This window comes from Nomascus leucogenys, chromosome 3 (genome assembly GCF_006542625.1).
Source record: "Nomascus leucogenys isolate Asia chromosome 3, Asia_NLE_v1, whole genome shotgun sequence".
Lineage (NCBI taxonomy): Eukaryota > Metazoa > Chordata > Mammalia > Primates > Hylobatidae > Nomascus > Nomascus leucogenys.
The window spans coordinates 146,834,309-146,859,728 of record NC_044383.1 but is presented as its reverse complement, the minus strand read 5'-3'; the positions used below and the strand labels follow the sequence as shown (position 1 = coordinate 146,859,728).

Below are 25,420 nucleotides of genomic sequence, written 5' to 3'. Positions count from 1 at the left end.
GCCCCTTTCTTTCCTTTCCCAGGGACTCTCTCCTGCAGGGCCCTTACAAGGCTCTTTTCCCCAGGGCTCTGTTCTCATCCCCTTGTCCTCTGTGGACCCTCCCAGCAATACTTCTGTCTCCCACACCTGTGCCCTACCCCAAATCCCTCTTGAGTGCCAGCCCCAGATACCCAAATGCCCATGTGAAATCTCCAAGCAGATGTTCCAAATGTATCCCAAGCTTCATCCACCAAAGAGGACCCACCACCTCCCGACCCACCCTTCACCTAGCTGCTTCTTTCTCTACTCTGGCAAATGGAGTCTATGACCTGATGACACAAACCAGAAACCTGGGAGCCACCCTAGACTCCTCCCCTCACTCACCTTTCACATCCAATCAGGGGTCAGCCACGGCACTCTAACTCTTAAATGCCGATGTTCACTCACCCGGAATGCCCTCTCCCAACCCCCTGGCTGTATCGGAACCTTCTCAATTCCTTTGCCTCTAGAGTGATCTTTCTAAAACACTATGTCATCATTTATGTTTACAATAAAATGGAAACTCCTTCATGTTGCTCCTGGTTACTGTTCCAGCCTTATCTTCCTGCCCTTGTCCACATCCTGTGTTCACCAGGATCTACCTACACAGGGCTCTCCCTGAAGGCTGAGCGTTTCCAAGTTTCTTTACTTTGTCTTCCATGCCCCTCCCCCACTTCTGACCTGGCCGTGGCTCTTAAACAACTAAGAAGTACCTTCTCTAGAAGTACATTCTAGAGAAAAAAGAACTGAGATTGGCTGACTTAATTAAATTCCTCTTCTGAGTAACCTTATATACCATTATCACAGCTCTTAGTATAATGATTAGTCATTACCATCTTGACCCTCCAAGTAGACTATACACTCTCAAGAGTGGAAACTCTTTAATCCAGTCCCATCTAAAAGTCCATTTTACTGTCGCTGGTGTATCTCAAACGCACCATCAAAACAGATCAAGTAGAAGAACCTCAGTGAACATTTTCCAAATGAAAAAACACATACAAAAATCCCTGGCATTAATAATACATTTAGTTCCTTTCCAAATGAAAAAACACATACAAAAATCCCTGGCATTAATAATACATTTAGTTCCTTTCTTCTTCAGATGTAGCTACTTTAAAATTTCAAAATTTCATTAACGTCTTGATGCAAAACAGAACTTAAACACTTAAAAATGAGAAAGACTATCCAGTAATCTGCCAAACCTTGACAAACGAATGGTCGAGGAGCTGGCTGGCGGTCCATCTCATCTTTGGGTCACTCTCAAGGCAGTGAGAAAGGAAGTCCTTTCCTTCAGGGCTTAATCTTTCAGGGATTGGTGGCTTATGTCCCATCCCCACTTTATACATAATTTGAAAGTTGTGCTCATACTCGTGCCAAGGCCTCTAAAAAAGATGTTTTTAAAAAATCAGATTTTAATATTATACAGCCACAAGCAATGGAAACGTTCAGTCTCTTTTTAAGCATCTCATAATTAATATATATCAGGGGACAGCAAATTTTTATTGAAAGGGCCAAACAATATTTTAGGTTGACAGGCCATATGATCTCTATCACAACTATTCAATTATCTCATGGCAGCATGGTAGCAGCTATGGACAACATATAAATGAGTATGACTGTTCCAACAAAACTTTATTTATAAAACAGGTGGCCAGCATAGTTTGCCTACTCCATTTGGGGTGCACTATTTAGTCCAACATTATCTAGAAGCCATCATCATGCAACTAAAAAATATAATATATAAAATGACATAAAAAAGTCTATAAAACCCAATTCTCTTATAGGGATGGTTAATATGCTACCTTATTGAAAAATAAAAATTCCATTAGTGCAAAGCTTATTTCTTATGATCCTATGAAAAATGAGATTCATAGGGGAAGGAACTGTGTATGGCATTCTAATTTCTAAACTATTGTTTCGTCATTGCCAATATGTATTCTTCAATATGAGAACCTGTTCTTTTATGTGTGGCTTTACTGGAATAACACAGATATCACAACTGCCTTTCTATTTTAATGCTAATAGAAATAATGTTAGCTAATATTTATTGAGCACTTATATGTGATCTGTTTCAGCAGCTGCAAGGCATAGCTACATTATAATTAACTGATTTCCTACTAGTAACTTAACACTAACTTTTAACTTAGAAACGAAGGTCTCTAACTTTTTTGCTATAATAGTGTACGTGTACGGTAAGCTACCATGCGCAGTTCGTGCGTGTCTTTTTACATTTGTATAACTGCTCATTAATATTATCATCATAAGATACATTTTCAGAAGCAGAAAACTTCTTGGTTTAAGTGCTATGCACATTTAAAATTTTGATAGAGATTGGAAACGTCTCCAGAGCAGCCCCACCACATGGAATTTCTGTCCAAAACATGTCTGTTTCTTTATATACTCTCTAAAAGTGAGTATTCTCAATCTTTAAAAATGTCACTCAGCACTTTGGGAGGCTGAGGCGGGCGGATCATGAGGTCAGGAGTTCGAGACCAGCCTGGCAAACAGAGTGAAACCCTGGTCTCTACCAAAGTACAAAACTTAGCCAGGCATGGTGGCGGGTGCCTGTAATCACAGCTATTTGGGAGGCTGAGGCAGAAGAATTGCTTGAACCCGGGAAGCGGAGGTTGCAGTGAGCCGAGATTATGCCACTTGCACTCCTGCCTGGCGACAGAGAGAGACTCCATCTCAAAAAAAAAAAAAAAAGGTCACTCATATGCTAAGTAAAAAAAAAAATGATCTCACTTTTAAATATATAATTCTGGTTAATGAGGTTGTCATCTTTTCATGTTTTCTTTTGTTAACAGACAATCTTTTTAGAGCAGTTTTGGGTTTATAGAAAAATTAATTGGAAGGTACAGAGAGTTCCCATATCCCCCTCCCTGTCCCACAGTTTCCTCTACTATGTGTAGTTCGCGTCAGTGTGCTCCATTTTTTTAGAACTGATGAACCAATGTCAATGCACTATTGTTAACTGAAGTCCATAGCTTACATCAGGGTTCACTCTGTTGCACATTCTATGGGTTTGGACATACACATACTGACATGTATCTATCATCAGTGTATCCTACAGAGTAGGTTTACTCTCCTAAAAATTCTGTGTACTCCACTTATTCGTCTCTCTGTTCCCCCAGTCCCTGACAACCACTCATCTTTCTACTGTCCCTGTGGTTTTGCCTCTTCCCAATGTCATTAGATGGAATTGCTCAGTGTGCAGGCTTTTTAGATTGGCATCTTTCATCACTTAGCCACATGCATTTAAGGTTCCTCCACGTCTTTTTGTGGCTCGATAGCATGTTTCTTTTTATCTAAAGCTCAGTATACTCCTTTGTATGAATAATCTATTGAAGAACATGTTGGTTCCTTCCAAGTTTTGGTAATTATGAATAAAGCTGCTGTAAACATTCATGTGCGGGTTTTTGTGTGGACATGTTTCCAACTTAATGTTGCTTTTTGTAACTGCTTGCTTCCCTGTGTTTTAATTAGAGGTTTATGCTTCTTAAATTCACTCATAAGAGTTCTCTGTGGCAGATATCTTACCAATATTTGTTTTCTGCTTTGTCATTTGTCTTAATCTCTTTCGATGGATCAGATTTTTGTCTCTAATAATGTTCGCTATTTAGTGCCCACAGTGTTTGCAATGAATAATCAATCCATAACTACTGTTCTGTCAATGCACAGTGCCCTTCTGAAGTTGCTCTGCCAGGTGTGGGGGCTCCGCTTACCTTGCCAGTCACCATCTCTATGACAACACACCCCAGACTCCAGATGTCGGCAGCACGCCCATGGCCCTCTCCTTTGGCACGAGTGATGACTTCAGGTGCCATGTATGCTTTAAAAGTCACAGATATGTTCAGAGTAATGGGTTATAAACACATCACCATGTATTAATAGAGCCAAGCAATAAATTAATATTGTACAATATTATTTTCCTGCATTAAGTAATGAGAAACACCAAAAATTTACAGATAGTTCAAATCAACTTGTTGAACGAACTTTTTAGGGGACAAATTCTCTTTTAAAAGACAATTTTTGAATGTACACATTTTCAAATTAATTGTATTCACAAGGAAAACTGAAAATTTAACCTGCAAAGGAGGAGGCAAAATTTCATGGCACTAAGTGATCAAAACGAATCATTACCATTTAATCATAGTGTTGTTTAGACAAGGTAGTGGACAGGCAGGCAGCCAATGAGACTGGTGTATGCTGGGTGATTCGGGGTGAGCCACATTACAGAGCACAAACAATGTCAAACAATGCAAACAACAAAAGAGTTGTTCTGGTGAGAAAAAGAGGCTGTCCTCTCTCCTGTAACCTAAGAGGAGTCATTTAATCATCAATCTGACAGCTGCTCTTGCGTGGGAGCCCAAGTGTGTGAGGAAGCGGTCCTTCTCATGACTGAAAACCTTTCCCTACTCTCCCATCTCTACTGACAAACAAAGTTGAAGGGAACATGAAGGCCCCAAGCACACTGCATGAAGTCAGAGTGCAAAGAACAACCAGGCTGGTCCCTACCTGCTGTCCCCAGGGTGCTGTTCACTTCACCAGGCATGGTCTGGGCATTGTTTTTGAGCTTTACTGAACATCCAAAATCTCCCAGTTTGATTAATCCAGATGAGGTAAGGAAGATATTGGCACCTAAAAAGAAAGAAGTAGTTGTTACGCAGCCTCTGAAACACAATGTGGGCAAGGTTACATGGTAATCTAAACTACCAGGAACTTCATTCACAAGCTAAACAATAGAAAGGCTTATGAAACTTGACTTACAAAGTGTAATCATAGGAAGATTTGTAAGCCTTATTCACAAATTTTAATACAAAGCAACAAAATTTTAACACCAGCGCAGGTAGCCTTGACCAATAAATTCTGAACTGAAATACATGCATAAATTCTAACATTAATAACCCACACAGATACTTAAAAAGAAATCGCATACAAAACACAAGTGCTTGTTGTGGTGGCAGTCTGGAGAATTAGAGATGTGTACAATCAGCAGTGTCTGAAACAGGAAGCGACATGTAGATGAGAGCTGCACACGCACTGCAGTTCTCCAGAGTCCCAGCTGAGGCCCTTGGATTTATATGACTGTGACTGAAAACTGTTCTGCAATTTTCAAATATTCCTACAAGCAACACATATGCTTAACTTGTAGTCTAGTTAGAATTTGGGAATACTGTTCATCTCTCAGGACAGCTTGGCCTTTTGCTCTAGGCTGCAAGACATTATTGCTCCAACTAAGTCACACATCTCTGGCATTGTGTTCTATGGTACCTCCTTCGAAAAGCAACAACACAGAGCCAATGGAGTTAGACAAGCAGCCATCTGATGAGCTGAGGTCAACAGCGAATCCTCCTAACTCAGTGCTCCCAGAGTTGATGCTCCCCACAACTGACTATGAGGGGCAGCTTGATCTTCTCGAACGACTGTACATCTGTACCTTCTTAGCCATGCTGAACTAGAAAGCATTTGATAAGGACACCAGTGAGCTGACTTGCTTCAGATTCTAAGGGAGTCTCTTCCTGCCACGGAGTAAAACGTGAAAACACCATTTTGTGACAGTAGACAGAGACTAAGGATGGTGTCTGTGGCAGAATGACTAGAAACGGGCAATGCTACGGCCTGATAAGGAGCCAATTAAGCCAACACCAGGATGACCCCAGACACCAAAGCAAGGTAGTGGACAGGCAGGCAGCCAGTGAGACCAGTGTATGCTGGGTGATTCAGGGTGAGCCACATTACAGAGCACGAACAATTCTTACACCCAGACCAAAGCAGACTGGTGTAATCCAAAATAACCCCCCACACTGGGCCTCGTCCCTGGTCAGAAGTCAGGTCGGTTCCTAAGTTAATGTGTTTAAGTTAGCCTCAGACTATGGGACAGAATGGAACTCTTCAGCCTAGGGCCAATTAGGCACAAAAATACTTCCCCATTTTAATTATCCTCAAGACTTGCAAATACAAAGGTCAGGGGCATGGCGTGGTTAAGGCAAATGCCACGGTGACCGTTCTCAGACAGAAGCCCAGCTATTCCCCTCATGCTATGAGAAAAGCACTTTTAATCCATCAGCATGGCCAAATTAACCTTCAGCAGAACTCAATTTCAAGGTTTGTGTAAACAAACCCCATTCTTGTCTCAAAAACGTAGCCTCAAATTTATATGTGCATTTCTGATCTGATTTACTGTCGGTTTACATATTCATGATTTTCATATATAAATAGACAAGAATCTTGACACGAGAGAAAAAAAGGTTGCTTTGATCACGAATGTCTGGTAAGTACACGGGCTATGCCAAATCAGCTTATAAAAATAGCAAACTTCATTTTGGGAAAACAGATTTCTCTAAAAGCAGTGTTGAACAGAAAGACAGAGCGAACTCCTGGGTAGAGAAACATGAGTTCTACCTTGTTTCTGAATACAGGGTCCTTATAGAGGCATATTTCAATGAAAGGTATTTCCATCTAGAGAAATCGTATGCGGGAATGGGATGAGTGTCTTCACAGCACCTCCCACGTGCTGGGTACCAGTGGCTTTGGCCCACAGCAGACAGGCAGGTGTGGGATTACCTTTAATGTCACGGTGGACTATGCCATGCTCATGGAGGACATTGATTGCAATGGTGATCTGCTTTGAATACAGCCTAATCACATGTTCCTGAAGTCCCAGCCTTGACACCTCTTCTAAAGTCCCCTCATCGCAGTACTCCATGAAGATGTACATTTCTTCCTGTGGGAGGAATAAAGGGCAGCTCTGTGCTTACAGTTTTCCTTACATGTACGCTAGTGAAAAATCTGGAAAACTTCCTAGGCCACACCCCAAAGGAATGTTCTTTCTAACGGTATACTACACTTGCCATCCTGAGTACTGAATGTGTCTCATAACAGTCGTTTTTAAGTCCTCTACAGAGGTGTCTGCCTGCCTCCTCTGTCTGGAATTATACAGCTCTTGGGGATAAGAACATCTCCAAATCACAGGGGATCAATTTCTATTATCCTCTGAAATTAAGTCTGCTATATAATCTCAGACAGGGACCAACAGGGCTGTCCCTACAAATACATTATTAAGTACTGAAACACATCCTTTTTAAACATAATTTGTAAAAACATTAAAAATGATCCATTTCCAACTTCCCCTGGAACTCATGCTCTACACCACGATGCTCCAAGTTATCCTCCTTCCCTCGACGTGTTTATTTCTAAACACAAGGGGGAAACTCAATTTGAGGTTTGAATTTTCTCTCATTTCACAACGGTTCCCTAAATACATACAAGAGAAAAACCAGTATTACTTAACAGTGTACTCAACAGTGGTTCAGTAAAAAAATTGAAAAAAAAAGTCACAAGAAGTGGTGTAAGGGGCGTTTTAGAAGAATCTTCTGAATGGCAGGATGGGTTTCAGTGCTTTATGATGTCGGGTTAATGACTACAGTCTACAACTTACATTTTAGGAAGAACTCCTCTAGTTTCAGAGAGAAGGCAGAAATGATGTAACTCATGGAGATTTCCTGAGAATTAGGCAAAGTTACTGTGCTCTGAAATGAGAAGACCTGTGATGTAGAACAGGACTCCATTCTGTGCCCTCACTGATTCCTCACACAAAGAGTGGCATTAGGGTTGGCTTACTCTATGGAGCTCCACACCAAAATACCGAACCAGATTGGGGTGTTTGATGCCTTCGAATATTTTCAATTCGTCTGCAGTTTCCTTGATAGTCTTATGGTCATTAGGTTGAAATCGAATCTGTAAAGTGAGGTGACAAAAATGTTAACTGGCTTGATTTAATCACTCTGCATTATACACATACATTGAAACATCATTTTGCACCCCATAAATATATATAATCATGATTTGTCAATTAAAAATAACAAAAAATTAAGTAAAAAGGAAGTTTTTAGCCAAGCTGGAGTGAAGTCATGGAAGTGCCGGCAGGTCCCAGGCACAGAGGAGGAAGAGGCCCCGCTCCGAGAGGGAGTGAGGAGCGCCACGTGGAGGAGGAAGCGGCTCCACAGCAAGTGCAAGACGCTGGAGCCTCCCCTCTCCACTCCTCTCCTCCTTCTGTGTCAAACCGGATGTCTGCAGTTTCAATGCCACTTGTTTCTGAAGCTTATCAAAAAATGTTATCTTCTCCCCCAAAGTGTCCCCATAAGACACTACTGTTAATCCTCTCCTCTAAGCCTTCATCAGACTTAGCTCTGCCACCCTCGTAGGCCCTTCTCACACCTGTGCTGTTAGAACTGTCTGTGACTTATTATCCTCTCTGGAATCGTAAGCCCCTTCACTGTCTGTGTGTGTTATCTCAGTGCATCTGCCTGGTTGGTCCTGACTCGCAGTGCTGGTGCTGAAGACAGCTCTACACACAGAGAACTGAATCACCGCCAGCGTCTATACGGAATTTCTATCACCCAGAGCCGCCAGGCCCAAAGGCCCCAGGGAGCCAGGTGACTCACCTCCTTCATGGCCATCAGCTCCCCGGTGTCGACGCTGATGCAGGTGTACACCTTCCCATATTGGCCTTCTCCTGTGAACAATGCAAACAAGCTGCACTTCCAGCCACTGCAGGGGGCTGTCTTACGTTCCTTAAACTTGTAATAATACTGTCCAATTATTTTGTATGTATATTTATATATCTATTAATTATGTTTACCACAGTTTACTATTGCAAGATCCAAAATTTTTCTAAATGTTCCTTGATAACTAAAGTTTTAGGCAATCTCTTTAATATGTCTTACCTACAAGTATCTTTAAATAGAGCAGAACCGACTTTGGTAAATTCCAGGAGAAGCATGAAAATGACCAATAAAAGCAGCCTTGGTGCACACTTCTAAGCCCTCACACCCCTCAAGGAGATCTTGGCTGGGGCTGGGAGCAGAAGAAAACAGCCAAGACTAAGCCTGGCCATTGTCTACCGCACTGACACATGTCCAGGAGTGTGTGGGAGCAGACAGTCCCCTAACATACCTTCTGGGACATTAAAGCAAGAGGATATGTGCCTGAACAAGACTGATAACATAATTAATCCAATTTATAAAGTACTTGATTGTTTACAGTGGTTTTTGCCCTCTTTGATAGCTCTAAGGAAACATCAGGTTTCCTCAGGCTGACAAAGTCCCATATTATTAATACAACTGTGTTCGCCCCTTCAGACCTAGATGTGTGACAGATAAATACATTTAAGTGGGGAAAGGATCTGAAACACAACAAGACTTCTTCCCTCACATAATTTACCACCAGTTAATTTTACATGAAGCAATTCCACCTGGAAAGTAATTAATTAACGAGGCAATGTTTTAGAAAAGAAGACTGTCTTGCTCTCATTTGTATCCAGTCTCTCTTCAAATCATGTTCTGCGTGTGTGTGTGTGTGTGTGTGTGTGTGTGTGGAGAGAGAGAGAGAAACTAGAACAAATGGGTCAAATTTTGGTACCTCTCCACTGGCAACTTCCAGGGTTATTAAGCAAAACAATCCAATGCAATGAACCATTTAGAAATCTCTTTCTCATTCTAAAATCTCATTTTGTATTGCTCTTAGAATACATTTTACAAATTAAACAACCAAAAAAAAAAAATCCAGACGACTCTGCAAAAAGATAACAATGCATATTTGCTATGTCTACAAGAAAAAAGGGCCAACTCTATAAGATTCAACCTAAAGAAGTATAACTATTGCTACTTCTAACAGGGACTATCTTGACATTATGCTCCTTAATTTCCTTACCAATTTTGTTTCCTCTTTGCCACTTGAAGGTCACCTTCCTCAAGCCAACATGCATAACATTATCATAGGACTTAGGCGTATCACAAACTTGACCAATGATATTCTTTCTCCTCATTTCTCGGTACCTCTTTTCTTCAAACAATCGGACTGACTTCTGGATAGCTTCTATGGGTCCTAGTTTAGAAGCAGTATCTGCAGAGAGAACCAAAACCTCATTAGTCCCAATCACTGTTATCAAGTCAGTTTCCAAAAGAGAAACCAATAAAAACAGAGCAATATATATTAGCACTCCATTACAGCAAAGCTTATTATCTATTCAGATAAACAGCAGGTGAATTAAAGTTCTTCAAATGCTACTAATTCCAGCATATGCCACCCCTTATACAGTACACACATAAAATATAAGCTAGTCACACAAAAATGCTTTCCTTTCCCAAGAACCTTGGCTAAAATCTTGCAGTAATATGCATGTCTCTAGTTTTTCCTCTCTCCATTCCACACTCGTTTGCCTTATTATTAAAACATAAAATGTGATCATGTTACTGTCCTACATAAATTTAATTAACGAGGCCTGGAGCAGTGACTCATGCTTGTAATCCCAGCACTTTGGGAGGCGAGGCGGGCAGATCGCTTGAGCCTAGGAGTTCAAGACCAGCCTGGGCAAAACGGCAAAACCCCATCTCTACAAAAAAAATACAAAAGTTAGCCAGGTGTGGTGGTGCATGCCTGTAGTCCCAGCTACTTGGGAGGCTGAGGTGGGAGGATCCCTTGTGCCCGGGAGGTAGAGGTTGCAGTGAGCCAAGATGGCGCCACTGCACTTCAGCATGGGTGATGGAGTAAGACCAGGTCTCCAAAAAAAAAAAAAAAAAAAAAAAAAACTTAATTCATGGTTTTCCACTACCTACTAACCAAATATGCAAACCCCTGCAGAATGTGGACCCAGTTTGTCTTTTCTATGTTTTCACACTAGCCAAACTGAAAGACTCTTACAGAACACACCAAACTACTTTTCACTTCCATTACTTTTACACCTTTCCCTCTGCCTAAAATATCTTCTTCATACCTGAGTATCTGTTGAGTGAATCTTACTCACACAGTGCAGCTGAAATGCCACGCCTCTTCTAGGAAGCCATCTCTGATGAGAAGGATTTTCCCTTCTCTGGGAAGAGTACAGAAAAAGGGCTCTAGAATCAAAATGCCTGGGATAAAATGCTGGCCTCGCCATTTTCTAGGTGTTTGACAACGGGCAAGGTAATTAACTTCTTCATACATTAAAAACCTAATCTGTAAAATAAAGGTAAAAATACCTATCTCACAGACCTGCTGTGATTTCACGAAATCATACCTGTAAAGCATTTAGCCCAGTGGCTAGAACACAGTAAAACTCAATAAATATTAGCTATTGCCATTATTCTTCATTTTCCCATCAGGCAGTGTATCTCTATTTCTCCAACTTGTTTTATCATGACTCACAGTAAGAAATACCTTTCACACATTTAACAGTTTTGTGAGCTATTACCCTTACTACATGTGATTCTGATTTCATCCTGTTCTTTTTTAAAAAAATGCTGATTACTCCTAAAATTTTACAACCCACTAATGGTTCACAACCCGTAACTTGAAAACCATGGTTTGTCCACTTCTCTATGACAACACTTTTCATACCATATCCTAATTAGCTACCCAAGAGCCTATGTTTTATGGCTCAGATGAAGAGATCTTTGAAGGCTGGGATGACTCTAAGGTTAATCTGAAAAGAGAAATTCTAAGATTTATAATGGTCCAGTTATAATTTCTTATTACACTCATCTCTTTATAATATGGATCCAAGTTTGTTTCCTTTGCCTCAATATACAACACTGCAAATCTACCCAGCACGGTGCAAGATTTTAACAGCAGTGAGGCCATGGGCTCCACTGACAAATATTTCTGAGAAACGTTTAAAAAAAAATTTCTCAAGATTCCTTTTTTTTTTTTGAGATGGAGTCTCTCTCTGTTACCAGGCTGGAATACAGGGGCACGATCTTGGTTCACTGCAACCTCCGCCTCCTGGGTTCAAGAAATTCTCCTGCCTCGGCCTCCCGAGTAGCTGGGACTACAGGCGCGTACCACACGCCCAGTTAATTTTGTATTTTCAGTAAAGATGGGGTTTCACCACATTGGCCAGGATGGTCTCGACCTCTTGACCTCGTGATCCACCTGCCTCGGCCTCCCAAAGTGCTGGGATTACAGGTGTGAGCCACTGTGCCTGCTCTTTTTTTTTGGAAACAGAGTTTTGCTCTTGTTGCCCAGGCTAGAGTGTGATGGCGCGATCTCAGCCCACCGCAACCTCCGCCTCCTGGGTTCAAGCAATTCTTCTGCCTCGGCCTCCTGAGTAGCTGGGATTACAGGCATGTGCCATCTTGCCTGGCTAATTTTGTATTTTTAGTAGAGACGGGGTTTCTCCATGGTGGTCAGGCTGGTCTTGAACTCCTGACCTTAGATGATCCTCCTGCCTCGGCCTCCCAAAGTGCTGGGATTACAGGCATGAACCACGGCACCCAGCCCTTGGTCTTTAATATGTCAATGTGAACTGTAACTCTCACAAGAGAAACATAATTCCAAGTGGTTCCCAAGTTTACTTGACCACAAAGTACTTGATTTGAAAAATATGGCAAAGACCTGGTATCCGTGGGAACTGCTGATTACATGTGAGCCACTGAAGAGACTGTCTTCCTGTTATCAGGCTCAAGCCTAGGAAAACTCCCCCACTTGAACCCTTGACACATACCTACTCTGTCACCAGGCTTGTCAGTGGTTGCACCAAAGTTGTTTCTTGCTGCCATTACGTCTTTTAAATCTCATGTTAGTCCAGTATCGTATTATTTATACTGAATTTCTGCAATGGCATTTTAACCAATCTGCCCACTTTCTCCTCAGTCCTGGCTAGCAGACTATACTATCTCAGCATCTTACTCATCCCCGGCCTCCCACATTCCAAACACACCAGCTGCTCAAGAGCCTCTGGGGCTGCCCACCACCTCTGGGCAAAGCCTTCATTACTTAGCCGGTCGCTGACAGCTGTCCATGATCTGATCTCCCCTCACCCTCCAGTCTCTCCTGCATTGGCATCTGCACCCAGTGGCTCTCCTCTGTAGTCACGAGGCCTCCGGGTGCACTTCCTTCTATTCCTTGCCTCCTGGCTTGCTGTAGACCTGTCATCCCTTCAAAGGGCCAGCCCAGTCTCCTCCCTCCACAAAATCCTTCCAGACATCTCTGGGCCTTGGAAGACAAATACTCTTCTGGTCAGTCACACATAGTTCAAAGGGAAGCTGCCATGGAGTGCACTGGACTTGAGAGAAGTGCCCTCTGGTCCTCACTCTGTCATTTACTACCTTGGCCAAATTATTGGGCTGCTTAGAAACTATCATTTATAAAAAGAGAACATCTGTTTTGCCTATTGCTCAATATTGTTGTGCAAAAAAAGACATGAAAGCATTTTACAGATCATTAAATACTAGACCAGTGATTTTTCTGCTATTTGTTCTTTTGATTAATATTAATCACCTGCTTCATAAGTTCTTTTCCTCAATGTCTAATTTATGAATGGTTATTTCACAAATGTTTATTATATTCCTACCATGGACAAAAAATTATGCTAAGTTGCTTTAAGAATATAAAGATGAGTAAAACATATTATAGACCCAAAGGAGCATGCAGTTTGTTACAAGAAATAGGAAATGTACATAAACACAGTACATGATGGAAAGTGATGTCAGAGGTGTGAGATCACAAAATAGTAATAGAGGAGGTCTAATAATTCAGAAGCTAAATCAAGTTTTACCTGGAACTGCTCCCCTTATGTGTAACCGTGTTGTTTTTTTTTAAACTTCAACACTCTTTCTCTCACCTTTACTCTGGCTGATTAGTGTCCGAAGTTCCCAACTTCTTCTTGTGGACCCACTTGAATCTCCTCTTGGATATGCTGGTTCTGCAGGAAGTTATTTTTATACAAATTAAGATTTATGAAATAAATATGCTTATTTGAGAACAACTGAAAGGCAAGGTAATGGTTAAAAGCAACCTGTTCTCCTTTCTGGTTATTAATTTTTAGTGTGTTTGATGTGGGTGTGAGAAACTATCTTTGCAATCAATTCTAAAAATTGCACCAACTAAGAAGTTAATGGGGTTACAGGATTTTGACTACACTCATCTTTTCACGAGTAACAGACAACAGAATACTGTGCACAAAGTGGATTCCTTAGGGACTTCATTCAAGATGTCCGCTTCAGGAGCCCCAGCCCTACTCCAACAGAAGCAGCCACGTGGCTGCTGAGCAAAGGTCCCTGAGGGCTGCGTTATAAATAAAACTTCCACATACCATCAACACACACAGTGCCACTTTTGTATTTTTTAAATGAATAAAAGTATTCAACAGTTAAAATATCTAGAATAACAATATTTTTAAAGCAACAAAAGTAGACCTATAAAATGTTACAGAGCTAAAAGCCATCTGTATTAAAAGGCCAACGTGCTCAGCAGTAATCTTCTCATAAAGCTCTGTGCTTCTTACTCTTCATTCCTTTAGAAAGGACCAAAAAAAGGAATCTTCAAGGAATCCTCATAAAGGCATTAACAACAGAAACTGGTGAACTGAGACAAATGATTAGGCTGGTTGTGAATGCAGCTAACACCTTAAAACACTCACCGTCTCGCTCCTCCGTGGGGCTTGAGTGACGACTCAGGGACCTAAACTGCAATTCAGCAGCTATGGAAGCCAATCGATCATTTTCAGGGACGCTGGAACCCCTGTTTTAATATTTTTAACAATTGAGCTATCAATTCAATAGAACTTAAAATGAAAGATCTGTGAGATTTTTCTAGAGCAATAATTCTCAACTGGGGACAACTTCGCTTGCCAGGAACAACTCTGCCTCCAGCAATGTCTTAGACACTTTTGGGAGGGTGCTACTGGCATCTAGTGGGCAGCGGAAAATGCACAGGACAGACCCACCAGAATTATCCCCCTAAGTGAACTGCGCTGCTGTGGAGACCGTCCTCTGGAGTCTGTTAGAGCTCTAGAGTCTGGAAGGAGGCCTCCATTTTCATCTCTCCATAGCCAACACCCGAGCCTGAGAGCACCTGCCTGCATAAAACCTTGTCTTATATTAACAACAGAAATAAAAACACAACACTATTGAAGTGTTACTGACGTGTGAAAAGCTCCATAACTTAAGCCCAGGGTGAACAAAACCGTATTAACCAAATCTTGTTGATCTTTAAAGTTACCATCAAATTATATTTATGTACTTAATTATGTTTAAAGTACTAAAATCATTTCATGGTCCAAAACATTCCAAATCTCTTAATAAGAAAATGGAAGGGAATACCTAAAGGTTTCTCAAGCAGTAGCCAAGCAAAAGTGCAAAAGAGCAGGAAGCTTAATATATTAAAGAACAAAGTTAATGAGGTGTTTTTCCAGAATAAAGTGAAATGTTCAGCAACCAGAATGAACCCATAAAGAGTAAAAACTAAAAGTAAATAAGGAATGTGTTAAAATTGTAATTCGAATAATGAAAGAACCTCAAATAAATATGGCATTAGTTTATTAAAGTCATTTAGTGTATATTTTTAAGTGAATGGCATAATGAAGTATGGTAGCATTTATGCTCTTATTATACATTGATAGGTTGAAGGCAACATGATCTATTGCACAGACATTTACAAATTATAAAATATGCATTTTTTTCTGGTATTTCCCTAAGCCCTCAAATCTAGTATAGTACTTGTTAAGTCTGAAGTGATGGGGACATTTCTACTGCCATATAGTTCATCAAAAATTCAGCACTATCTGACGGGAAAACCACTGGTGTTGAAGTGAGGAAGCCTATTCCACTCCTAAGCAGCACCAAAGACCACTGGTGAGACCAAGAAATCACTAAACACCTCTAATTTTCCTGATTTCCCACAAGAAATCACTAAACACCTCTAATTTTCCTGATTTCCCACAAGTGAGACTGGCCAATTCCACGTCCTTAAGAGATTTTTGCATGGGTAAAAGGCAAGAACATATACTCATAAAGTGGCGTATTGGGGAATGCTGAACCACTAGCTCTGGTGGGGGATGTTGGGGATGGGGAGGTGGGTTGTAGAGTTTGCCAATTTCTGTGGTGCAACAACTTGCAAAATTTCTCAAACATTCGCCATCAGCTCTTGCCAGCCAGCAGGAGCAAGCCTCAACAAGAGCACCACTGCAAAGTGTCTTTACCAACGATGGTAAGATAACTTCAGCCCAGAACAGATATTTCCTAGGTCAAGTAAAATCAATTAAAGATCCTTATCGAAACCTCTAGGGTCGAGTGAAGTTGAACGTTGGTTGATGTATCTGTAAGACGGGCAAGGGCTACACCCCGTGGCTGTGGCAGGGATACACGCACTGGTGTTCATTCTACCTCCCCATGGCACATTCACAAACCTACAGCTGTGTTGAGACACAAGCCCATGGGTATGTGAAGTCTCCCTCGGGAGCAGTGAGCCGAATCCACCAGTGACTCACGGGCCCACGAACCAGGCTCACTGTGAAGGCACCGAGGCTTACGCAGGGCTTGAATGCAGAAGGGAGTCTGGCAACCACCCCACACCTCTTCACATGGCTGTGCTCTTCTCTACCTACCGTCTCACACACACAGACGGTCATAAAGTAAATGAGAATCCTGTGTAAAAAATGTCCTTCAAGATACCATACTATGATACTACTAAAATTTCTAAACATCAAAGATTGTCTAAGTATGTACAAACTTAAGATGAATACTTATGAAATGCTACTGATAAGCATTTAAGATGAAATGCTGAAAAACTGCTTCTGCAAAGACTTAAACTCCATGAAAAGACTAACTGTAGTATTTAACTCTTATACTAAAATATACATAATGTACCACACTACCAGCTTACGAATGCCTTAAAACACAGTGCATCAACCTTTAAAAAGAGGCAGGTCACTCCCCATTGTCCAGTTCGGGAGCAGTCTCACGTGAACGTGGACACAGCAGGTGTGGGAGGCAGGGGGGCACAGGGTGGCCAATGCCCTCCTCAATTACAACTGTGTTTTAGGCCAAATCACTTCTCTTCAGTCTGTACTGCATGAATAAAGAAAACAGTTTTGGCAGCCCTCACAGGGATATAAAAGCATATATGAAGATATTTGCCATGAAAAGCTCTCAACATAAAAACAAGGAAGCTAAATGGGAATTTGTTCAATGTTGTTAATTTTTTTAGTTGACTGCTTAAGCTGTAAAATGCTTTGATATTTTTTAGGTTATAGACATTTCTCACTGAAATTTAGAAGTATTAATTATTTTAATGAGTGAAAAGACTGCAAATATTTGTAGAAACTTTAGACTGTTATTAAAGTAAGTGTAAAAACATTTTAGTCTATTTTAAAATCTAGAGCCAGGCATCATCTTCCTGTTAACTCTACTATTTTCTCCTCGGGGCTGAACACAGAGTCCTGGGTTCTATCACAAGTTGGTCTTTTTAGATCACATACCCCCAACCTAAATAGTTTGGTTTGACTTGCATTGGAAGATGGGAATACTGACAGCGTTCTTCCTACTTAGGTACAAGGGTGAAATTTAGAGAGAACAACAGCTCTTCCTCCACTTAGGACAGGAGAACATGATGGAATCCTCTGCCAAAATATAACCAGAATGGGAAACCTACAAGACCCTCCTTACTTACACAAAAGACAATGCGAGACTTAATTGTTCTGGGGCTTACCAAGTTGTCTGAGAGTTCTCTCAAGTACTGATCTATTCTCCGTATGACATACAAACCCCATGAACAAACTTTTCCACTTCTATAAACTACTTCTAATCAACAATTATTTAAAATAAGAGTATTTGGCTAGAAAACTGATCTTCCCAAAAAATAAAATGTTACCACCTCAGATCATTAACTAGATGCCATCTTTTAACCTCGTGACTCCAGGCTCTGTGAGGCAAAATGCTCATGCCCCCTTCTGTTGTGGACCAGTCCTTTCCTATGATACTCCATCAAGTTATTCTTCGCAAAGTCTTTGGTCATTTTGGCTAATATCAGCTCCAAAGAAATACTGACATCAGACACTTATCTATTCGTGTTGGTCAGTGCCAGAGCCTTCGGCACTGTGACAACCTGCGGACAACCTGCGGAAGGCCCTAGAGCATCACTCACACACCACAGCAAAGAAGCCCAACCACAGCCGGCACACACCCTAACACTATGGTTACTGTGCAAGCGCATGTGAGGGGTGGTGAGGGTACGGGACGCTGGTGGGGTGAGACTACCTGGTATCATGGGCACTGCTGATGGATTTGGGCAGCACAGAGTCGCCACCAGAGGGGCTGGGCCGACTGGCAGCAACAGCAGCAGCAGCAGCAGCAGCAGCAGGGCTGCCGTGGCTCCGTGCGTCGGAAGGCACGCTCCGAGTGCTAAGACAAGAAGAAAAGCTTCAGGAACACATGTGAGAAGAGGGAACGGACTTGAAAATCATTTTCAATTAAAAATAAAATATGGCAAGGGGGTGAAATATATTTAAAAATATAAAATGCAAATTGTTCTTTGAGATTTGAGTCTAGGTGTAAAAAAGAAAAAACCTAACTTCAAAGCTTTTCTTTTTTTTGAGACAGCATCGCACTCTGTTGTCCAGGCTGGAGTGCAGTGGCGCAATCATAGCTCACTGCAGCCTTGACCTCCTGGGCTCAAGTGATCCTCCCTGCCTCAGCCTCCTGAGTAGGTGGCACTACAGGCACGGCCACCACACCCAGCTATTATCTTTCTTGTATTTTTTGTAGAGATGATGTTTTGCTACGTTGCCCAGGCTGGTCTCCTGGGTTTAAGTGGTCCTCCTGCCTCGGCCTCCTAAAGTGCTGGAATTACAGGCATGAGTCACTGCACCCCAGTTCCCCCAAAGCTTTAAAAAAAAAAATAACTGTGGTCCTCATCTAGCAAATATTGTCAAATAAAATTAAACTTTTAAAAAGTGATTATACAGGCAAGAGAAGGTGCTCACTACCTCAAGATGCAGAAATGCCACCACATTCAAGGCAGTTATCGTGAATGTACTATAGTTTCTGAATTCACTTAGTGTTTAAGTTGCTTTGTAATTACATATGCAGATAAAAATTGAATCTGGAAAGGTCATTCTAGTTTTTCTCCACTTTTAGTGATATTTAATATTGTTTTCAAACGTTGACTACACTATCCACATTCAAATTTGTTTTCCGAAGGTTATTTTTCAAAGGCAGGAAAGGAAAAAATGACTCCACAGCCAGCAAGCATTTAGTAGCTTGAGGTGATAAATAAGCTGAGAAACGAAGTTATCTTGAAAGGTACAGGTCTGTTATCTTAAATTTGCATGTCTTTTTCTTTTGAGACTAAAGGCTACAAGATAATGCAAGTAAGAGCTTTTACAAACGTACGAACAACGCAGAAAAGGTGTTTAGCTCTCAGAGCAAGCATCTAGTAGCTTCAAAAGTATCAGCATGCATATCGGAGAGCACTCTGTAAAGCAAATGACTAGATAAGCACCAAATACCTGAATCCCTCTGGAGTGGGGATAATGAGGTGTGGGTTAGGAGGGTCACTATGGCATCGAGGTACCTTCATAGGACGGGGGCTGTTCCGATGAATGGCTGCCAGCAAAAATGGCAACAAATGCAACTTGTTAATACAGTCCGCAGAAAATCATCAAACCAAACAGTCAAAATGGAAAATGGAATGTCACTTATTTTGGCCAATGACCAAGGTAAGTCCATTTATATAAGTAAAAAATAACATTACATACACAAATATTATGGAAAATGTCACTTTTTAAAAGTCAGTAAAGCCCTATTATATATATACAGTTTTCTCCATCAAAAAACATTTTTAAAAATCCTGGAGTAAAACATACACAATGTGAGCTAAACAAACGATTTAACCCATTTTAGGGATACATGAAAATGTGGTATCTCCCTAATAAAAAGGAGTTCTTTATGCTGTCTACATGTTAAAAAGACTGTGGTCACTGGAGACATTTCGAGAGGAGGTCACTGTCATTTTCCTGAGTGCATGGAGTTTTATTCAGTTCCTTTAAACCAGATAAGGTAGATTTAACTGAGTTATTTTTTTCAAGAGCATGTTTTCTTCTGCTTTTAAATATTCTGGTAGTAGGTAAATATGAATAAAATTTAAAATAAAAATTTAAAACTAGATAAAATTTAAAATTAGAGATCTTACCTAGTGATTACAAATATGCTGACAATTCCACTTTCCCAATAACTAGATGTCAATATTAGTGGACATGTGTTACATTTTGCCTACTCTCCGTAACATGCTTTTCTCTGCTTTACTTTTAACAATCTGTTTTAACCCTCCTTAGTATTTTTTAATGTCATATTTTCTCTTCATGTTAATAATTTTAGTCTATATATGTTTTATCCCAAATAGGTTTTATCCTAATTGGAAATCCTGTTTCTTCATGATTTTGTTTCCTATTAGTAAGGGGAAACAAGAGAGACAGAAGTAGTAAAAATGGAGAGATCTGAAGTTCCCTTGCAGAACTTACTAAACAAAACTTAAGGGATTGTTAACAAAAAAACCTCAGGGAATTGGTGTCTCTGATTCATTATCCTAGCTATTACAATGGCAAATGGAAGAAATTCAATAGTAACATAGGTTAAAAAAAAAAAAAAAAAGGTTTGGTGAGTCTTTAATTAAGCAAAGACACTGGGAACTAGTCAAAAATTAGTAAAAATTTTCCTACAAATAAAGACATTCTGTTTAAAAAACCATGTGCACATATTATGTTTTGCATGAAACAAAACAATTATTTTAACAGTAGGTATATGTAACACTGCAAAACTTTCCACTTCATTGGAAGGAAAATTCAAATAGCTAATAAACAAAATGGATGTTCAAATGTCACTACTGGTAAACACTGATTATACAGATGCTTTTCACAGCCAAAATAAACAAAAGCCCATAAAAAATGGTAGAAAGAATTACAGTACGTTCATGACGGCCACAGTGTGGCCAATAAAAAGAACGAGTGAGATCAATAACTGTTGACATGGAGACATTTCTCCAATTGTAAATGAACCACCCTATATATGGCTATGTGATGAAATGGGCACAGAGAAAGGTACAGGGAGAATGCATTTGTGTGACTATATGAATCTATAGAAAATATGGAAGCTTACATACCAGGTTGTTATTTGTTATGTGCTTACAACAGAGGGGAAAAGAAGAAAGTAAGCAACAATAACAACAAAATGACAATTGATGTGCTCTCATTTTCATTCATTTCTTTTGTAAGAAAAGAACACAAAACCAAATGATGACCCCTGTTGTGTATGGAACACTAGAATTTACACAATGTTATTACTTATTTAATCCTCATTAGCATCCAGTTTCACTCATTAAAAAGAGAGGCTCAATGATGTTAAATGAGCAGCCCCAGGTCAACTGCTGTCCAGGCCCCCGACAGTTCAGTTCCACTAACCCATAGTGGCTGAGAGGACAAAGGACCATGTGAGTCTCCAGAGAGCGCTATTAATTAACTGTCCCACTGCAGTTTGGAGTGGCAGGCATATTGAAAGATGAGCGACTCAGATGTTACCCGGGACTACCTTTGGATTCAGGAAGTATAAGTCATTTTCATTTTGTCCTTTGTAATCTTTTTCTACATTGATAAATTTTCTAAATGAACATCTTCCATATTTTTCTAGATACTTTTTCTATGTTGTAATTTTTCCACAATGAAAATGATTCCTTATCTAATAAAATATTTTAAAATAATTCTTACTGAATTATCGATCACATGTTCTTACAGAAGTGTTTTAAGATATCAGAAAATCAAAATTATTCATAGCTTAAGCAAAAGCCTGATAAGACAATAGCATGCTTTATATAAAATGCTCAAATAGTCTTACAAATGGTAACTTCCATTTTCACAACAACCTTGGGAGAAAAAGAGGTATAAACTGAAGATTAAAAAATCAACAATTAAAACTCATTCTACTTAATTTTCTGCAGCTAGCAAGTACCCTATATGAAATACAGTTGGTGTTCAATAAATTTACCATTTATGAATTATATTTTGCGTAATTTAAATTGCATAAAATTTCTAAGTTTTCTTTTTTGGGTGTTTATTACTTACAAATACAGTTTTGTTTTATTTACAAACTATCTCAAGAACGGCATAAGACATAGCTTTTTTTGACATATATTTTGTTTTCAATATTTCAGCATATACTATAAAAGTGTTACTCATTCAATGTGACTGTAAAATTGTACATAAACTGTAATCAAAAATTGTAATTGAAGTAATATATATAGCAGCATAACTTAACTTGATTTTTTAAACAGCAAAACCAAATCAGAATTACTACAGCTGGTGGGAAGGTGGGTACTTGGGAAAGCTGTGGAGAAATGGACACTGCTCTCCTCAAAGGTGAGGAAGGGGGGACAGGGAAGTTGTCTGCTGCTTGGCAGACAACGCCCTCTTCCAGTCTTTCCTCCCCATCAGAAAAGATGGTAAGGGGGAAAAAAGAATAGTAGTTTTGGTATAGAAAAAAATGTATAATTGAATACTGCTGGCTAGCATGGAATAGCTTATGGCTGACATTTTAATCTTCCTGTCAGATTTAGAAAGGTTTCTGTGGAGTTCTCTGTCTACACACCTCATTCTGTCCCTCTCACTGTCGTTTTCGTGAATACCGTTAAGACACCTCTTATACCATTTTAAACCACTGCAATTACAAGAGGATTTGTCTACTCAAATCATCATGTTCCAGAAGAAATGCTGTAACGGCTGTCTTACCAAGGTACAAACCTGTAACAGGACTGTGTGGTTTTCCTATGACATGGCCAATGCATTCATTCATCAAGGCTTGTAAACTCTAGAAACCGAAGGAAAATGGGAAAGGTAAAGAGAAAACATGCATACTTTCTTAATTACGTAAGTAGCACAAATTAATTTTCAGTATATTTTTTAAAACATGCTACCCAAAATATTTTCAGTTAGTTTAAAAGAAAATAGGTATAAACACAAATTGTATGTAATTTAAAATAATACAGTGTATTTCATTTTTATAAGTAAAAGCAAATTAGCTGTCAATTTCCCGTAACACAATAACGTGTACAAGCAAAGAACTTTTCATGTAATCGTCTCTATTACTGGGAGAATAAAATAAATGAATTCACACTTTGAGCAACATCATGCTAATCTGATGACACTTATCAGACTAACAGTGATAATATTTAACACGAGCATGATGCTCTCAAATGATGCACACTGAGGTAGAAGAGCTAATCCTTGTTCTGCCCCAAAGCAGCAGCTATGATGGCAGTAAAAATATAAATCTAACAAATAGTTTAGAAGGGCCAGGGTTTACAAACTAGACATTGACTTAGTTGAACACTAATGTTACAAACAAAAAGAAAAAAAATCTTACTCTGCTATGAGGAGTACTTTAATTTCTCAGCATTATCATTACACGAAAAATATTTACAAACCACTATTACATATAAAACATATACAACCAGAAAATAAGGAGTGACTGGCTTATTTTATAATGAAAAAAACTTTAGAATATTATATACCAAGAAGTCATCTTCTGGTAAAGCTGAAATAAAGGCAGGTTCGATTGCTTGTAGAAAATCAAATCCTTGAGTCGCCCACCTGGTACATGAAAAAGTTCCGTAATCACATAACAACCAAGAAAATGCTGTAGCAGTTTTAGCCTGTACAATATTGAAAAGTAACATAATTATAATTACTATTTAGGACACAACACATTTTTTTTGCTTGGGTTCAGTAAGTTTACAGTGTGACCTTTTGGAAAGAAGAATAATTTTTTAAAATTTAATTTTGTTTTGAAACCAAGGGAAGCATGGAAGAGGATTTTAGACATGATAGGTGCCATCTGTAATTCAACAATTATTTATGAGTTTTATAACACAAAGTTCCTACTTTGAATCTCAGATGCAGCAAATGTGTTTTCTCTAACTTGGAGAAATTGCTTAATGACTTTAAAAAAGTGCCCCATGCTATCCCTCCATTACAAATTACAGAACACTCAGCTATGTTTCACACAGTCATGACACTTTAATAACTATGTTTACTTTAGTGGAGCTACTATTGAGCCTCACAAATTCCAACATGGTTAATGAACAAATTTCATGAGGGAGGAAAACACATTAGTCATCAGGAAGACTTGTCAAAGGAGAACATGAACATGAGTTCCCTTAAAGGTAACTCCAATTTGGAACAAATTTTTAAAAAAAGCAGTTTTCTCTATATATTTTTCCATTAAAAAAAAACCTGATCACCGAAGAGTTTAGAGTGTTCCCTTCTGTGTCATCTGCTCGAAAAGAATCCCACAGAACATATATGAACAAATACCACCAACCCCACATGACACGTTTCAGAAACATCCTACTTAGTCATTACCTGGGTCTTGTACCTCTACCACTCTCACATTTAGTCAGGACATAATTCATCCACTTCCGGGCAAAGCTTATATATTTGTCTCCTATCTTCTGTCTAAACTCCCCAGACATCAAACGAACAACTTCTTTATGATACTGTAAGAAGATTTCATGTATATCAAAATTAAGGAAATGATCATTAAATAATATCACACACTATAATGCCATGTCTGTTTAAAATGTTTTCTAAAAGCAAAAAGTGAAATCCAATTAAAATTTCTATATTTTGAATATTATGAAGAATTATGGAAAGTATAGTGTTTCAAAATGCAGTTTCATAAATGTTTTTCTCCTGAGTTTAAATTAAGAATGTGCTTTTATGATCTAAAACATCTCTTTAAAGTTTTAAAATATAAGTAGATGGCTGTTATCACAAAATAAAAGTTGGACAATTACCTAACAGTTTAAAAGTAAACTAACATCTCTGATATACAGCAGTGATGTAAGATGATATTCTTGATTAAACTGTGATTACAATATTAGATTTACTGTAAAAGGTTCCAAAAACTTTCTGTAAGTTATCAAGCAATTACTAAATTGTACCATGTGTTTCCTCTTATTTTGAACCTACCTCAAATCCAAAATTGTACCCCTGAATCATTGCTTCTCGGTAGTACTGTTGCAAGGTGACAGATTCAGATTCATCAACCTCAGCATCAAATTCTGATGTGAACATGTGGTCCACGCGGTCAATGGCATTGCTTATTCTGTTACATAGCTCCAATGCGTCATTCTAAAGAGTCCAAACCATGATTAATGCAAAATAAAGCAAATCATACAATACCACATTTTAAAGGAAGATTTCGTTCATCATCACACAGACATTAACCACTACAAACAAGTCAGCCACTTGGTAAAGGAATTACCAAATATAGAAGAAGTTATGTCATTTTATTTGGCATTCTTAAATAGAAGAGAAAAAATGCATTTAAAATGATAGTCTAGTTATAATCTGCTCTTGGAATAGATGCTTTTATCTTCAATATTTTTATACATCAACCACCTGTTGTTTTCTCCTCTTGGACGGTTGCTCAACCCTAAGTATGGGTGCAATTCCACAGAGTGAAAAAGTCCATGTACTTCCAGATGGCCTCCTCGAATCATGCTGTCCTCATTTCCCTGCTACTCCCTGGTCCAGGGGTTCTCTTCTGGGGCAGATTTTTCCCCCTCCCCTCAACGTCTGGAGACATTGTCCAGA

The 25,420-nt window shown here is 39.4% G+C and overlaps 1 protein-coding gene across 7 annotated transcripts in view; it reads right to left on the bottom strand.

Moving 5' to 3' along the window:
- The window catches only part of MAP3K4 (mitogen-activated protein kinase kinase kinase 4), a 126,489-nt gene that overhangs the window by 918 nt on the left and 100,151 nt on the right, over positions 1-25,420 (bottom strand). For 2 of the 7 annotated variants that reach the window (XM_030809934.1, XM_030809939.1), the window contains 15 exons: positions 24,794-24,955; positions 24,185-24,318; positions 23,335-23,413; positions 22,553-22,631; positions 19,286-19,382; positions 18,036-18,179; positions 14,420-14,520; positions 13,622-13,702; positions 9,733-9,924; positions 8,466-8,536; positions 7,642-7,758; positions 6,586-6,745; positions 4,537-4,659; positions 3,744-3,850; positions 1,221-1,400 (listed from right to left, as the gene is read on the bottom strand). In XM_030809934.1, the coding sequence (XP_030665794.1) occupies positions 1,221-1,400; positions 3,744-3,850; positions 4,537-4,659; positions 6,586-6,745; positions 7,642-7,758; positions 8,466-8,536; positions 9,733-9,924; positions 13,622-13,702; positions 14,420-14,520; positions 18,036-18,179; positions 19,286-19,382; positions 22,553-22,631; positions 23,335-23,413; positions 24,185-24,318; positions 24,794-24,955 (1,827 nt within the window). Of the gene's footprint in view, positions 1-1,220; positions 1,401-3,743; positions 3,851-4,536; positions 4,660-6,585; positions 7,551-7,641; positions 7,759-8,465; positions 8,537-9,732; positions 9,925-13,621; positions 13,703-14,419; positions 14,521-18,035; positions 18,180-19,285; positions 19,383-22,552; positions 22,632-23,334; positions 23,414-24,184; positions 24,319-24,793; positions 24,956-25,420 lie in introns of those variants that run through there. The other 5 variants (XR_004029408.1, XM_030809935.1, XM_030809936.1 and 2 more) reach the window with 5 other exon arrangements.